This window comes from Callospermophilus lateralis, chromosome X (assembly GCF_048772815.1).
Source record: "Callospermophilus lateralis isolate mCalLat2 chromosome X, mCalLat2.hap1, whole genome shotgun sequence".
Classification (NCBI taxonomy): Eukaryota; Metazoa; Chordata; class Mammalia; order Rodentia; family Sciuridae; genus Callospermophilus; species Callospermophilus lateralis.
Window position 1 is genome coordinate 38,849,098 of NC_135325.1, and position 17,744 is coordinate 38,866,841.

General features: G+C 35.7%; 1 protein-coding gene across 4 annotated transcripts in view; it reads right to left on the reverse strand.

Annotated features, from left to right (window-relative positions):
- The window catches only part of Fam120c (family with sequence similarity 120 member C), a 117,494-nt gene that overhangs the window by 70,256 nt on the left and 29,494 nt on the right, over nucleotides 1–17,744 (reverse strand). For all 4 annotated transcript variants that reach the window (XM_077107740.1, XM_077107743.1, XM_077107741.1 and 1 more), the window contains exons 2-4: nucleotides 13,052–13,298; nucleotides 11,831–11,913; nucleotides 7,410–7,538 (exon numbers count right to left, since the gene is read on the reverse strand). In XM_077107740.1, the coding sequence (XP_076963855.1) occupies nucleotides 7,410–7,538; nucleotides 11,831–11,913; nucleotides 13,052–13,298 (459 nt within the window). The remainder of the gene's footprint in view (nucleotides 1–7,409; nucleotides 7,539–11,830; nucleotides 11,914–13,051; nucleotides 13,299–17,744) is intronic.

Here is a 17,744-nt window from a genome sequence, read left to right on the forward strand (position 1 = left end):
TGTTAAGAACTGGGTGGGGCTGAGGGTGTAGCTCAAAGGTAGAGTGCTTGCCTGAGGCAGAATGCTGAAGGCCCTGAGTATGATCCCCAGTACCACAAGATAAAAAAGAACATGAGTGATTCCAAGTTGATGTTCCCTTCTTTTGGGAATTCCTTGGATCCTCTCTGGTGACAAAAGTACTATTGATTAAATGATGTGTTTAGGATTTCTTGTTCTTCCAGAATCTCTGAGTATATACACAATGCACTCTGAAATCTAAAAGTGTCCACTGGTGGGGTCAGAGAAAGCTGCAAAAGAAACTAGTTCAGGCTGGGAGTGGTGGCACACACTTGTAATCTGGGGCTGGTGACAGAGACAGGAAGATCACAAGTTCAAAACTAACCTCAGCAATTTAGTGAGATTCGGCATAAAAAGGCAGGGTGTGGCTCAGTGGTTGAGTAACCCTGGGTTTAATCTGACACAAAAAAGAAAAGAAAAATGAAAGAAACTGAAAAAAGAAAGAAAGAAAGAAATTGTAGTCCAGTTTTGGCCTGAGTAGTGAAAAAGTGGTCTCCAAAAACTCAGAGTATACCCTGTTTTCCTTTTTTATTTTTTCTCTTCCTTTGTGTTCAAATAGTATTCAACAACAGTAAAAGAGAGAATTATGAAAGATAATGGGGAGAAAGGCATTTGAAAAGAGAGTCATTTGAATAGAGAAAGAATATAAGCCCTTGTGGAAACAAAAGTCCAAAGCAAATCTTGGATGGCAACAGTGTCAACTGAAAAACAGCAGAAAACTAAAACTCTGAAAGATAAGAACCTTGCTCTCCAATTAGAATAAGAATGATTTTTCTTCTCTCTTTTTGTCCTTCTGCTCCTTGGTCATAGGCAAAGTCAGAAAAAGTACAACACAATGTTGGGTGATTAAAGTTCTGACTTTCTGGCAATAAGACCAAAAAGGGGGTAGCCCAAAGAACCAGGAAGACTGAATAGATGCAGGGAGAACTACTAAAAGCAAAATGACAAGTGGTTTATGAACTACTGGGTTCACTCCTGAAATAACACATGCACGAATCTGACTCTAAACAGCAGATCACAGACTAAAACTGAATTACGAGATAGATTATGGTCCAAGACCCAGACTAAACACTAAATGGCATATACACAGGACTGATCTAGATATGTTTGCAAGGACTTTAACAACTGTATTGACACTGAAAGCACAGCTCAAGGAAGGCTAAAGTACTAGTGGTCTGAACCAAAATAGGTTTACTGATTCCTAAAACAAAAATTATCAATATGCCCCATAATACTGAAACAAGATCAATAGCCTCATAACATAATTTCAAAATTTCTTAGATATAATCCAAAATTACTGGACATGGGTAGAACCAGAAAATGTTAATCATGTGAATAAAGAAAATTGAGATGGTAATGTTGAGATGACACAGTGTGGTATTACCTAACAAAGACATTATAGAAATATTGACACTAACAGGAAGACTTGAAACAAAGTCTCAGCAAAGAAAGAAAATATATGAAAATAACCAAATGAAAATTATACAACTTAAAAATACAATAAATAAAAAAGTAGAAGGACTCTAGAGCAAAAGAGAGATGGCAGAGAGTTAATGAAGCTTATCATAGATCAACACATATTAGCCAGTATGATAAAAAAAGAAAAATAATTTCTTCAAAAAAAAAAAAAAGAAGAAGAAGAAGAAGAAGACATAGAAAGCCAAGCATGGTTGCATATGCCTGTAATCCCAGTGGGGCTTGGAAGGCTGAGGTAGGAAAATCGAGAGTTCAAAGGCAGTCTCAGCAAAAGTGAGGTACTAAGCAACTCAATGAGACCCTGTCTCTAAATAAAATGCAAAAAAAAAAAAAAATAGGGTTAAGGATGTGGCTCAGTATTAGTTGAGTGACCCCAAGTTCAATCCCTAATTGCCCCTCACAAAAAAGAGAACAGAGTATCAGAAATCTAGGGGATAACACCAAAAGGTCTAAATTGGTTCTCTGGGTCACAGAAGGAAAAGGAGAAAGAATGTGAGCAGAGAATCTATTTGAAGAAATAATAGCTAAAATTTGACCAAATTTATTGAAGTGCAAATTTAGAAATTCAAGAAGCTCATCAAATTCTAAACAGAATAAGGTCAAAGAAATCTATGCCAGATATATTACTGATAAATCATGTGAAACAAAGAAGAAATAACACTAACTTTATATAATTCCTTTAAAAACAGAAGAGGAGTACTTGTAAACTCCTGACTCCAACACTACCCTGATAACAAAACCAGACCAAAAATAAAACAAAAACACAAAAATAAAACAAAAAGCAACCAAACAAAAAACTACAGACCAGGGCTGGGGTTGTGGCTCAGTGGTAGAATGGTCACCTAGGATGCGTGAGGCACTGGGTTAGATCCTCAGCACCATATAAAAATAAAATAAAGGTATTGTGTCCACCTATAACTAAAAAACAAATATTAAAAACAAAATTACAGACCAAAACTCTTTCAAAATAAACAAAATTTAAAAATACTCAATAAGGGGCTGAGGTTGTGGCTCAGTGGTAGAGCATTCGCCTCGTAAATGCTAGGCCCTGGGTTCGATCCTCAGCACCACATAAAAATAAATAAATAAAATAAAGGTATTGTGTCCAACTACTAAAAAATAAAATTCAAAAAAAATACTCAACAAAATACCAAATTAAAATCCAGCTATACAAAAAAAAGGGGGTAGGTGGGGTGGGAGAATAACATATCAGGACCAAGTTTGCTCAATATTCAATAATCAATCCAAAATATTAATGGACTAAGGAAGAAAACAATAAGATTTTATCAATGAATAGATAAATTGCATTTGGAAAAATACACTATACATTCTGCAAACCAAGAATAGAAGATAACTTCCTTAACCTGAAAACATATATCTATAAAACCTATAACTAATGTCACATTCAATGACTATTGAGTGCTTTCTCTAAAGATCAAGAACAAGAAAAGTATATCTGCTTGCAACATTTCTATTCAGCATCATTTGGAAATCTTAAATAATACAGTAAGTGAACATAAATAAAGGCATGTAGGATGAAAAATAAATAAATAAAACTGTCTGTGTTCATAGACAACATGAACAACTACACAGAAAATCCCAAGAAGTCTGTCAAAAAACCTTCCAGAATAAGAGAGTTTACAAAGGTCACAATTTATAAGGTCAATAAACAAAACTAAATCATTCCTTTATATCATCATTGAACAATTAAAAATGGAACAAAACAACATTCATGACAATACATGCCACAAATAGGAAATAAGTATAAATACTAAAAACCATGTGCAGGACATGCTAAAAACTCTAAAACATGCAGTTGATGAAAGAAAATAAACATGACCAAATAATAGAGGCATATCATATTCATGAATTCAAAGACTAACCAAAGCCATCTATATATTTAACACAGTTCCAATCAAAATCCCACAAGGATTTTTTCCCTATAGTTATAAATAAATAAAACTATTCTAAAATTTAGGTGGGGTTGTAGTTAAGTGGTAGAGTGCTCATCTCGTATGTGGAAGGCACTGGGTTTTGATCCTCAGCACCAAATAAAAATAAAAATAAAGGTATTGTGCCCATCTACAACTAATATATATAAGAATAAAATTGGAGAACTCACTACTCAATTTTAAGCCTTACTATAAAGTTACAATAATCAGTGTGCTACTGGAAAAGGACAGACACATAGATCAACTGAACATAAGAGAATCCAGAAATAGACCCATGCAATTTAACCAAATGATTTTTGACAAAACTGCAAAGGCAATTCAACAGAGAAAAGATGGTCTTTTAAACAAGCTGTGTGGAAACAGCTAGGTATCCCTATGCAAAACAAAACGAGAAAATGAACAAAAACTCCTAACATATTATAAAGAAATGAAGTATAAGTTGATGAGTTTTCTAAATGTAAAATGCATAACTATTTAACTTCAAAAAGAGAAAATTATCATGCATGCAATTAGGCAATGAGTTCTTCTTAGACAGGATACCAAAGGCATCATCCATTAATGATAAAAACTGATGGAAATTAAAAATTTTATTCTATAAAATATGCTAATGAAATAATTAAAAACAACCTGGAAGAAAATACTTGTAAATCAGATACATGACAAAGAACTCAAATGCAGAATATATAAGGAATTCTGAAAGCTCAACATTTAAGCAAACAAATGAACTTTAAAAATGGGCAAAAGAGGGCTGGGGTTGTGGCTCAGTGGTAGAGTGCTTGCCTAGCATGTATGAGGCAGTGGGTTCAATACTCAGAACCACATATAAATAAATAAAATAAAGATCCTTTGACAACTAAAAAAAAATTTCAAAAATGGGAAAAAGAGTATTTTTCAACAGACCATTCACTAAAGAAGATACAGGCAAATAAATCAGAAAAAAACATTTTTATCATTAGTATTTGGGAAAAGGAAATTAAAAATGTAATGAGGGGTAGAAGTGTGGTTCAGTGGTAAAATGTTTGTGGCTCAGTGCCCAGCATGTTTGAGGCCCTGAATTCTTTTCTGGTAAGATAAAATAAAAATAAGTTAAATAAGTTAAATGGGGGGCTGTGGCTGCGGCTCAGTGGTAAAGTACTTGCCTAGCACATGTGATGCACTGGGTTTGATCCTCAACACCACATAAAAAGAAATAAAATAAAGATTAAAAAATGCATATAAGGGCTGGGGATGTGGCTCAAGCGGTAGCGCGCTCGCCTGGCATGCGTGCGGCCCGGGTTTGATCCTCAGCACCACATACAAACAAAGATATTGTGTCCACCGAGAACTAAAAAATAAATAAATAAATATTAAAAAAAAGAAAAATATTAAAAAAAATGCATATAATAAAAAAATTAATTCAATGGCTGGGCATGGTGGCACACACCAGTAATTCCAGTGACTTTAAAGTCAGCCTCAATTACTCAGCAAGATCTAAACAATTTAGACCTTATATCAAGATAAAAATAAAAAGGACTAGGGATGTGGCTAAGTGGTTAAACATATCTGTGTTCAATCCCAAGTACCAAAATAATAATAAGTAAATAAGAGAGGTGTAATGGCATACACCTATAACCCAGGAACTTAGGAAGGAGGATCACAAATTCAAAGTGAGCCACAGCAACTTAACAAGGCCCTAACTAAGCAAGACCCTGTCTCAAAAATAAAAAAAATAAAAAATAAAAAAGGGCTGGGGCTGTAGCCCAGTGGTTAAACACTCCTGAGTTCACTCCTTGGTATCAAGAAAAAAAATAAATGCATTTTAAAAATTACTGATCAAGCACTGGTAAAAAAGGAATAGTAACTGGTTTAGCAAGGTCTTTACAAATTTAAACATATGCTTACCATATGACACAAAAATTCCACTCCCAGATATGTACTAATGTCCACACAAAAACCTATATACAAGTATTTACAGCTTTTGTATTCATAATCACCAAAATTATAATCAACCTAAATAGGGGCTGGGGATATAGCTCAGTTGGTAGAGTACTTGCCTAGCAAGTACAAGTCCCTGGGTTCAAACTCCAGCCCGCCCTCAAAAAACAAAAAAAAAAATAACTTAAATAACCTTTAGGGGTGAATGAATAAAAAACCTGTGGTATATCCATACAACAAATATTATTCAACAATAAAAAGGAACAAATTATTGACATGTGTAACATGCAACAACTCAGCATTATATTGAATAAATTTTATATTGAACAAAAGAAATCTCAAAAGATTATCTACTGTATGACTGATTCCATTCATATGACATTTCCAGAATACAGAACTTCAGTGACAGAGAATAACTGATGGTGCCAGGGGTTTGGGATAGGCTTGAGTGTTCTTACAAAGAGATAATCAATTTGCTAAAAATAAAACCAACATATTTTCATAATTTTTAGTTTAATTTTGTTAGGATAAAATTCCAATTGAAGCCTGACACAGTGGCACACACCTGGAATCCCAGCGACTCAGGCAGCTGAGGCAGGAGGATCGTGAGTTCAAATCCAGCCTCAGCAAAAATGAGGTGCTGAGCAACTCAGTGAGACCCTGTCTCTAAATCAATTACAAAATAGGGCTGCAGATGTGTCTCAGTGGTTAAGTGTCCCCGAGTTCAATTCCCCAGTACCAAAAAAAAAAAAAAAATCCCAATTGAGTCCTTTCTCCCATAAATAACCATGAAATTTTGATTCATGATTTAGTGCACTCATTTTAAGTGTCTTTTTCATTATCCATTTAATCCTCCACTAAGTAAGACCTCCTTTATGTTAAAATATACATCAAAAATGGCTGGGTTGGGCTGGGGATGTGGTTCAAGCGGTAATGTGCTCGCCTGGCATGCGCTGGGTTCAATCCTCAGCACTACATAAAGATGTTGTGTCCACCGAAAACTGAAAAATAAATATTAAAAAAAATTTTCTCTCTCTCTCTCTTAAAAAAATGGCTGGGTAACTTCACTTAGCATTATTTTCTCTAACTCCATCCATTTACCTGCAAATGCCATTATTTTATTCTCTTTTATTGCTGAGTAATATTCTATTGTGTATATATGCCACATTTTTTAATCCATTCATCTACTGAAGGGCATTTAGGTTGGCTCCACAGTTTAGCTATTGTGAATTGTACTGCTATAAACATTGATGTGGCTGTGTCCCTGTAGTATGCTGTTTTTAAGTCCTTTGGGTATAGAACGAGGAGAGGGATAGCTGGTTCAAATGGTGGTTCCATGGGAGGAATAGACAAACTCTAGATAGGGCAGAGGGGTTGGAGGGGAAGGGAGGGGGCATGGGGTTAGAAATGATGGTGGAACGTGATGATCATTATTATCCAAAGTACATGTATGAAGACACGAATTGGTGTGAATATACTTTGTATACAACCAGAGATATGAAAAATTGTGCTCTATATGTGTAATAAGAATTGTAATGCATTCCACTGTCATATATAAATAAATAAAACGGAAGCAAATATTGGCTTAAAAAAAATGGCTGGGGATGTAGGTCTGTGGTAGAGAATTTGCCTAGCATATAGGAGGCCCTAGGTTTGATCCTCTGTACTGGAAAAAAATTGATTAGAAGGAGATATGTCAGATTAATTTAAACAAGTCACTTAAAATATCATTACCTAGAAACTGGTAATGGTATTTCAAGTTAATTTTTTCCCTTATGTATTGTATTTTCTAGAGGGATTATTTTACTTTAATCATCAGTTAAAAGAAAACCTTTCAATCCAAGCCTAATAATATTTTAAAGGAAATGAAATTTGGGGGCTTTAATCTATAAGATCGGAGGAGACAAGCAAAGAGAAGTTACATGTCATTGAAGACAACAGGAGACTTGCTGGTGTTGCTGGAGAAGGTAAGACAACTGTCAATTCTTAGGAAAGAGAAGGCTAGCTCACCTGAGATTGTTTGAAAACATCCTTCCCAACCACATCCAGGTTTGAAGGGTCTTTGATAGAACTAACATACTCAGAAACAGCCTTGATCACCACATCACAGGGTGGAAGAACCAGTTGATGAGCTCGAACCTAGAAAAGGCAAGATAAAGAATGGTTACTAATGTCAAGATGGATCACTAAACAGGACATAGTAATTCAACCCTGTAATCCCAGGTACTTGGGAGGCTGAGGAAGGAGGATTGTAAGTTTGAGAGCAGCTTCAGATATTTATCAAGTCCATGTCTCACAATTTTAAAAGGGCTAAGGATATAACTCAGTGGTAGATTTTCCCTGAGTTCAATCGCAAGTGCCAATAGATTTTTTTTTTTTTAGGAAAAGATGGATCATTTAGAAAAAAGTTAGGTGGGGATGAGATATGGAATTCAATAAATCACTAAGATAGTTAAACTATATTTAAAATAGTTTTTTCTCCCCTTATTCTCAGTACAAAGGACCTGGAAAAGATTGGAAAAATATAAAGACATAAAAACATACCATTTTTAATCCTACTACATAAATAACAATTGTCTGATGACACTGCCATAATCAGCTAGTTCTCTTTCATGAGATGTTTTATCTGTTTCCAACTTTTTACAAAATATCTTTATTTATTTTTATGTGGTGTTGAGGATCGAACCCAGTGCCTCACTCATGCAAGGCAAGCGCTCTACCATTGAGCTACAGCCCCAGCCCTGTTTCCAGCTTTTTGTTATTAAAAGAAATGTTACAATGTGTGGACCATCTTTGGATCCTGATTTGAATTAATCACAAAAATGCCCTTTTGAGATAATCAGTAAAACCTGAAAATGGACTAGATGTTAGATTATACCAAGAAATAGCATTGTCTGTTAGTGATAATGGCAGTGTGCTTGTGTAAGAAAATGCTCAAGTTCTTTAGTGATATATATATATATATATCAAAGAATGTGGGGTTGAAATAACATGAATTATGGCATTTTGCTTTAAAATACACTATACACACACACACACACACACACACACACACACACACATATATATATATATATAAACAACATCAAAACCCAGCAATGTTAGCAAAATCTTATTTACATAATTTTTTCAGTACTGGGGATGGAATATGGGGTTTCACACATGATAGGTAGGTGCTCTACCTCTAAGCTACATCCCCAGCTCTTTTTTAATTTTTTGGTGCCAAGGATTGAACACAAGGGCATTTAACCATTGAGCCACATCCCCAGACCTTTTTTTATTTTTATTTTATGTTTTTTTGTACCAGGGATTGAACTCAGGGTCACTTAACCACTGTGCCACATCCCCAGCCCTATTTAGTATTTCATTTAGAGACAGAGTCTGAGTTGCTTAGTGCCTCACTTTTGCTGGGGCTGGCTTTGAACGAGATCCTCCTGCCTCAACCTCCTGAGCCTCTGGGATTACAAGTGTACGCCACCATGCCTGTCCCGTTTTTAATTTTCATTTTCTTTTAAAATTTTTTTAGCTGAACATGGACATAATACCTTTGTTTTACTTATTTATTTTATGTGGTGCTGAGAACCAAACCCAGTGCCTCACATGTGCAACACAAGCGCTCTACCACTGGGCCACAACCCCAGTCCCTATTTTTTTAAAATTTTGAGACAGGGTCTTAATAAGTTGGTTAGGGCCTCGCTAAGTTTCTGAGGCTGGCTTCAAACTTGTGATTCTCCTGACTCAGCTTACCCAGTTGTTGGGATTACAGGTGTGTGCCACCAAGCCCAGCTTCTCTAGCCCTTTATAAAATTTCATTTTGAGACAGGTCCTCACTAAATTGCACAGGCTGGCCTTGAACTTGCAATATTCCTGTCTCAGCCTCCCAAGTAACTAGGATTACAGGCATGTGTCACTTGAAATAGGCTTGATACTTGAAAATGTTTTAAAGAAAAATTTTGATGCTATGATGAAATGTGGGTATGACTTACTGTCCACTTTCCAATTAATTATAAACTTATTCAAATGGTAATTACTGAATTAGAGTATAATGTTCTTAAATGCTTTGATAAAAACTGTTTTGACAAAACGATGTACCATTTTTTCCTTTAAAAAATATTTACTGCACACTATGTGCTAGTACTGCTCTAAGTACCAAGGACATGGCAGTAAATAAGAAACACAAATCCTGCCCATGTGGGAGCTTAAATTCTAGTATAAGTGTGTTGGTATGTGGTGAGGGGAGTCAAAATTAGTAAATAAGTAAAATATATAGTGTGCTAGAGGTAGATAAAAGCTAGGAAAAAAAACATAAGTAACATGGAATTCAAGTACATGTATGTGTGCAGGTGCAAATATGTGTGTGTACACATAAAATTTTAAATAGGTATGTGCATAAAATTTAAGAGTGATCAGGAAAGGTCTTATTGAGAAAATTCTAGGAGTGAGGAAATGGCTATGTGAGAGTAAAAGGCATTCCAAGTAGAAGAAATGTCAAGTGCAGAGGTTCTAACATGAGATCAGAGGTATAACAGGGGGCCAAAGAGTATAGGGGTTTATAGAATGTGGTAACGATTGGGTGAGTGACATCTATTGATACACTGAAAACAGACTGGGGTGGGAAGACAGTATAGGCACAGAACCATCCATTAGTAAGCTATTGCAATAATCCAGGCAAGAAATAATGGTGGTGCATGTCTGTGATCTCAGAGACTCAGAGATTGAGGCAGGAAGATTAAATTTCAAGGCATATTTTGCCTTGAACTGTCTTAAAATAAAAAAAAATAAAAATAAAAAAACAAACCAGAAAAGGCCAGGAGTGTAGCTCAGTAGTAGAGCACCCCTTGATTCAATCCCTGAAAACTGGAAAAAAAAGATGCCCATTTATATATGTAAATGAAGATGTTTAGTAGATAGATATTAGAATTTGGAATTTGAGAAAGAGGTTAGAGCTGGAGGCATAATCTTGAGAGCCATCAATGGGCAGAAGGTCATAAAGTCATGAGACTGGATGAAATCATGTGTGTAGATAGAAGAGAAGAAAACCAGGATAGAATTCTGGGACACTTCACATTTTTAAGATAAGAGAATAACAGAGGATACCGAGATGCAGCAATCAGTGAGACAGGAGGAAATCTGAAGAGAGTGGTTTCCTTAAAGACAAATGAAGAATGAGCAACCATGTCAAATGCTGCCAATTGGTCAAGGAAGATGAAAACAGATAACTGGTCACTGGGTCTATTAACTTGGAGGTTACTGACAAGGTCAAGGGCAAATTCAGCAAATCAGATTGAAGAGAGAACAGGAGAGGAGGATAGTAAGCAGCTTAATAATAGACAACTCTTTAGAAGACTTTGATATGAGAAGAAATATGTAGCAGTTTGGGTGTTAGTGGGTTTTTATTTTTATTTTTGGGGGATCAGTGGGTTTTTACTTTTATTTTTTGGTACCAGGGATTGAACTCAGAGGTGCTTTACCACTATATATACCCTAGCCATTTTTTTATTTTGCAAGGTCTCACTAAGTTGCTTAGGGCCTCCCTCACTAAATTTCTGTCTTTGAACTTACGATCCTCTTGCCTCAGCCTCCTAAGCCGCTGGCATGCGCCACCATGCCCGACTTGTTTTATCTTTTAAGATGGATGTGTGTTTATACATTTGGTGGGGAAAAAAACAATGAAGAGAGAAAAATAGATGATGTGAAGAAGGAGGAGAATTGCTATACAAATGCCCTTAAATTGGCAAGAGGGGATAGAATCTAATGTGAGTGTAGGGATTGGCTTTTGATTGGAGCATGGACAGGTCATCCACAGTTAACAGGAGCACATGGGCACACAGATATATGCTGGTGAGGTAAGGAGGGTTTGGGAGCTTATGAAAGTTCTCTTCCTGTTGCTTCCATTTTCTCAGTGAAAAGGAAGGGGGATTATGTACTGAGAATGAGCAAATAAAGAAGTATTTAGGCTGGAAGAAAGAGATAATATGAAACAGTCATCTAGGAAAGTGAGAGAATGAGAGAAATACAATACAATCACCATCTTACACTACCACCAGAAGTTTAGGTGGGCATCTCTCAGCACAGCCTTGATAGCAGTAGACTAATTTTTCAATATTTGCTTAACTGTTAACAAAAATATCATACTGCTCATTTAATTCACATGCCTGGTCACTAGAGATGTTGAACATCTAGTCATAGTATTATTGGCCACTATATTTCCTCTTTGGTGAATTGTCTGTATCAGTTCTTTGTTCATTATTTTACTAATGGGATATTAGTATTTTTCTTTATAGATATGTATGGATTCTTATAAGGATATTATTACAACTAATTTTATCTGTATCTGAAGTGTTTTGAATCTAATGAAAGATAATTATTCCATCAAATTCTAAAACTTGATTACCCTCTAATGTGTACAGACAGGAAATGGGACACATTACCTTAAGGGATGCAAGAGGATGTTCTGGTCCCAAGAGGCTCCAGTGAAAAGCAGCCAAGTCCTCATCTGGGAGAATGTGGTTACCTATAAAGTACATTTGTCATTTATTGACTATACCAATGTTTCCTGGAACCCCCAGGCCATGAAAAAGATCCTGGGAGAGAAAATGACCAAATAATTAACATAGGTCGATATTCTTAATATAATAATTACAGTAGGGATGTGTTGATTACCTAGTACATATCATGTGTATTATACATATCATTTTTATAATATCAATGCATGATAGTATTATTTCCATTTACAGATAAGGAAACTGAGGTTTAGACAATTTTGGTGACTTGGCCCTAGGTATGTACATACCAGGATGAAAAGCTAAGTCTATATAATTCCAAGCTCATGCTATTACCTATCATGTAGTTATGCTGCCTTTTATAATAGCAGCAACAAAATTAATTACTTTCTAATAAGTGCCGAGCATTTTATATCTCATTTCATTTAACCTCATTATTATTATTCCCATTTCACAGATGAGAAAATTGAAATGGGCAAAGTGTGACTTCAGTGATTTGCACAAGGCCTAATTCCAAAACTTGTGCTGATACTCTTAGGTTACTCAAACTCATATCCTTTGGAATTACAGAGCAGTGATCACATCTAACATAAATATGTTAACCTTCAGGGGCAAATATTGTAAAATGTTAATGGTAGAATATAGGTGGTGAATATAGTGTTTTCATTGAAAAATTCTTTCAGTTTTGCTGTATTATGGAAATTTTCATAATAAAATATTAGTACAAAAGAAATGAAGAGAAAAAGAAAAATATCATCAACAATTTGTGTTCCTGATCTAAATTTAGACACTGGGAAAGAAATGCTAATTATCTGAGTGAGGAACCAAAATAACTAGGACAAATGAAGCATTTAGCCTAAGACAGTACTCTGCATAAAGCAGTTATAAAATGTAAAAAAATAATACGTTTTACAAGAATACAAATAATGTTTTGAAATATCCTATAACAATCCATGAGTTAAAAATTCTGAGTTTTAGGGTGTTCCACAAAGAAGTCCAAGCATCCACTGTGTTTTCTGCATCATGGTGTTTGGCATGAGAATTTTTAAAAAGATGAACCCAATGATGATAGGCTAAATCACTCAAGTTTTTAATCCTTAATAATGGAAGAGGAAAATTTACCTGGACTTTTTCTTTTGGACTACATACCTAGCAGTGCAGCAAATATGGGAAAATTCATCCGCTTGAGGCCCAGCTGCTTGGCCACCTCCTGCATCAGAAACTGGTTAGTAGTAAGGTTCTTCCCATTCCAGCTCAATTTCAGAGCATGGGAACTGTAGTAAGAGGGAATATTGTAGAGTGCATACTCGGAGTCATGGGCAAGAAGGCCATGGAAGCCATTTTCCCTGAAAAAAGCCACCACTTCCAAATGGTGATCTTCAAGGCTCTGAAAGACCTAGGAGAGAGAGAGAGAGAGAAAAAAAAAAAAAAAAAAAAACATTTCATATGCCACAAAAACTGGTCTGCACTGTTATAAGTCAGGAAAAATTTATAATTTGATGAAATTTAAGATTACATGTGGTTGCACAGAATATATTTAAAAAGAGCAAAAACAAAACCAGAGTGTTCTCTCGGCCTAAAACTTGATTATTTCTATAAACAAAGACAGAATTGTACATGTGTTCACTCAAAATTCCCAGTATGTTTTTACTGCTTTTATGAAAGTTGGCCTAAGACTCTTCAAAATCAGAAGGCTAAAATTAACATGGTATATATTGCATAACTTTCAAACAATGACAGAGAAGATCTTTGTTAGAAAAATAATAAAACCATTAATTATTGCTCACAATCTACTATGTACTATGCATATTCTACCTACATTATCATCAGATCAGCCATGACAAGGTATGTTTGGATGAAAACCTCAGAATGAATGTAGAAACAGAAACTGACATTCATTTCTTTTTTAAAATTCATGCTTTTTATCTTAGAAGCAGTTTATACTGCAAGAGCACACACCTAAGGCACTTCAAACACAAAGACGTCAGAAACTTCACCCCATTTCTAAAATGGGGAAACAAAGGCTGTTAAGAGGTTGGCTGTCCCCAGAGTGGCATAATGAGTGGTAAACAGAATTAAAACACAGACTCATCTGACTTCAGTACACATACATTTTCCATTGTACCAGCACCTTTGTGGAGAACATTTTTTGTTTGGTTTGGTACTAGAGGTTGAACCCAGGGGTGCTTAACCACCAGCTAAGCTCCCAGACTTTTTTTTTTTTTAAATTTTAGACAGTTTAGACTTACTAAGTTGCTTCAGGCCTTGCTAAATTGCTGAAGTTAGCCTCATTCATTTGATCTTCCTGCTTCAACCTCCCCAGTTGCTGAGATTACAGGTGTGCATCACCACCACCAGCTGAGAGAACTATTTTTTTTTTTTTTTGAGTACCAGGGCTTAAACTCAGGGTCACTTGACCACTGAGCCACATCCCCAGCCCTATTTTGTATTTTATTTAGAGACAGGGTGTCACTGAGTTGCTTAGCACCTTGCTTTTGCTGAGGCTGGCTTTGAACTCATGATCCTCCTGACTCAGCCTCCCAAGCTCCTGGGATTACAGGCATGTGCCACCACAGTGCCTAGCTTGAGAGAACTATTTTTCATGGAACAGTGACAGACTGTTACGTACCCCTCCTGTATGCACCTCTACTGCTACACTTAAAGCATATTAATGTTACCTATATATTGGCTTCTACAGAGACTTTATATTTCTGGCTCCCACATAAGCCCTAGTACATGATAACACTAATGATAATGACTAACAGATACTGAATATGTATGAAGCAATGTTACAAATTCTTAACATGCATTAACTTGTTAAATATTCACAATAACCTTATGAGGCCATAATTACTATTAGTATAACTACTATTAGCCCCCACCCCTATTTTAACTTATTATCTCCAAGGTAATACAATTATAATGAGAAAATCCTAGATGTCACCTCAAGACCCCATGGACTTTGATAATTTTGTTAAACTCAATTTACCTGTTTTTCATTTAAGTTGTAAAGGGTTTATAATTTTCTGGAGTCCAACAGAAGTTTCAATGCTTTAAATTTTTGCTATGGAAAAAGAGTTTAGTCAGTGTTGACAATAACGCCACATATTAGGTCACATAAAGGGAGGTACACTGATAAGCAGATAAATAAAGCAAGGTCTGTGTTATTTTATATTTAGACAAAGGAACCACCTAGGTATTTGGGTATACCTAGATTTATGATTAACTCCAAGATGTGTTAGGATACAAGTAGTTTTATGTTGTCCCCTGGTGATAGTTTCTTGCAGTTTATCAGTCACATAAACATCAGGCAAAGTGCAGTGTGATATGTTCTTTCATCCTAACAGGATCACATAAACATCATAAACCATATTTTACAGATGAGGAAACTGAGGCTGAGAGAGGTTAGATGCCATGCTCAGAGCTAGGAAGCAGTGATGTGTGCAGATTAACATTAAAATCCATGTTCTGGGGCTGGGGTTGTAGCTCAGTAGTAGAGTACTTGCCTAGTACATGTAAGGCACTGGGTTCAATTCTTAGAACCATATATAAATATTTAAAATAAAGGTTCACTGACAACTGAAAATTAAAAAAAAAAATCCATGTTCTGTTCACTACAACATCTAATCTTTCACTGGTCTGACGCTGATTATTCTACAATCCAAGTAATTTCTTCTTTTTTCTACTGGTGATTGAACTTAGGGATATTTTACCACTGAGCTACTTCAACAACCCTTCTTACTTTTTAATTTTGAGACAGGGCTTTTCTAAGATTGGCCTTGAACTTGAGATCCACCTTCCTTAGCTTCCTGAGTCACTGGAATTTCAGGCATATGCCACTGCACCCAGTTCTACCCAAGTGATTTCAACTCCAGAAAGCCAAGGATTAATGATTTTAAACTAATCTGGTGGTTCCTAAGATACAAGGAATGTAAATCACAATAACCAGAAGAGCTTTTCCAAATATACTAACCTGGTCCTGACCTCAGATCTGCTAAACAATTTCCTGAATGTGATCCAAACACACATTTCAAAATGGTTTCCAAAAGGTTCTGATGAACACCCTCAATTAAGAATCACTAAACAAAGCCAATTATTCATTTATTACTTAGAATAAGAGGGGCTAGGATCATTGCTCAGTGGTAGAGTGTTTGCCTAGCATGTGTGAGGCACAGGGTTTGATTCTCATCACTGCATGTAAATAAAGATCCATTGACCACTAACAAAATATTTTAAAAAACAATAAACAAGAATGTCTAGAGCTAATCTGCAGCAAAATTTTAAGAAAATCTCAAGGTTCTAGGTATAGAACTTCTTTCACTACACATTCTGGGATAGAATAATAAAAGACAACAGAATAAGGATATCACAAAACTGTCTTGCAATTCCCCAATATCCCACTCCTACCAGGTTAATTTCATAACCACCTGTTTTCTAAATTACTCCTACTTCCATCTTTGCTCACTTGGGTTTACTTACCTAGAATGCCTTATTGCCTTTCTTGCCCAGTGTGCTGAATACTTTCCATAGGCCCATATTATTCCTGGATAAAAATACCCAAGATATTCTCTTATGCTTGGATAATTTTTCTCACCTGCATTTTATTGCACTGAGACAGATGTCACTGTCACAGAATTAATTTGATAGTACCATCATCTCCAAGTTTTAATCTCATAAATTCTATCTTACTCTTGTGTATATCCCTCCATGGTCCTAATGACAGTGTTAACTGGTAAATAATAGTAAACAAAGGCCTACCAAGGTTGTAAAAAGAAAGCAGCCCTAGCAAATGAGAGGCACCATCATTTATTTAAGCATTTGACTTCTACAGTAGATGTCCTGAAGTCACTGGGAAAAATCTGACTGAATTGCTGGCTACCTCATCTCAAGTACCAATATTAGTTATCAGTTAGGTATCTACAATGTAGCAGGCACTGATCTAAACCCACCTAATTTCCACTAACTTCACAATAATATTGTGAGGCAATATTGAAGCGATCTTTCCTCTGCCACCAGGATATATTCCAAGACCCCTGAGTGGATGCCTGAAATTGTTGATGGGGGTACCAAGCCCTTTATATACCATGTTTTTATCTTAGACATACACACAAATTTAATGCCTTTTCCAACTTCACATTTAAATATTTTGACTATAACTCCTGCAGGTTAAGGTATAACAGCCAAACTAGCTTCAATTCCTTTTTCCTTCTTTACAATTCCATGGATAAAAGGTTCATTTTTACTACAGATCTTAGCAACTTCAGAATGATTTTTTTCTTTCTTCATTAAGAGAAGTACTTTACTGCTTCTCTTTGTCATAGGTGAATTGCCAGCACCACTACTTTTGTGCTTTGGGGTAATTAGTAAGTAAAGTAAGGGTTACTTGCACACAAGCTCTGAGATACTCTAATAGTCAATCTAATCATCAAGATGATTACTAAATGACTAATCAACATGTAATTATATAGCATAGATACACTGGAAGAATGGCACAAAGTTTCATTATACTACTCGGAATTGTGTGCAATTGGGCTGGGGGGTTAGCTCAGTGGTAGAGTGTTTGCCTAGGATGTGTGAGGCACTGAGTTTGATCTTCAACTTCAAAATTAAAGGTTTTGGGGCTGGGGTTCTGGCTCAGCAGTAGAGTGCTTACCTAGCGCATGCAGGGCACTGGGTTTGATCCTCAGCACCACAGAAAAATAAAATAAAGGTACTGTGTCCAACTACAACCAAAACAAAAATAAATAAATAAATGTTTTGCATCTATCTACAACTAAAAAAATAAATAAATAAAAGAATTGTGTGCAATTTAAGACTTATGAATTGTTCATTTATGGAGTTC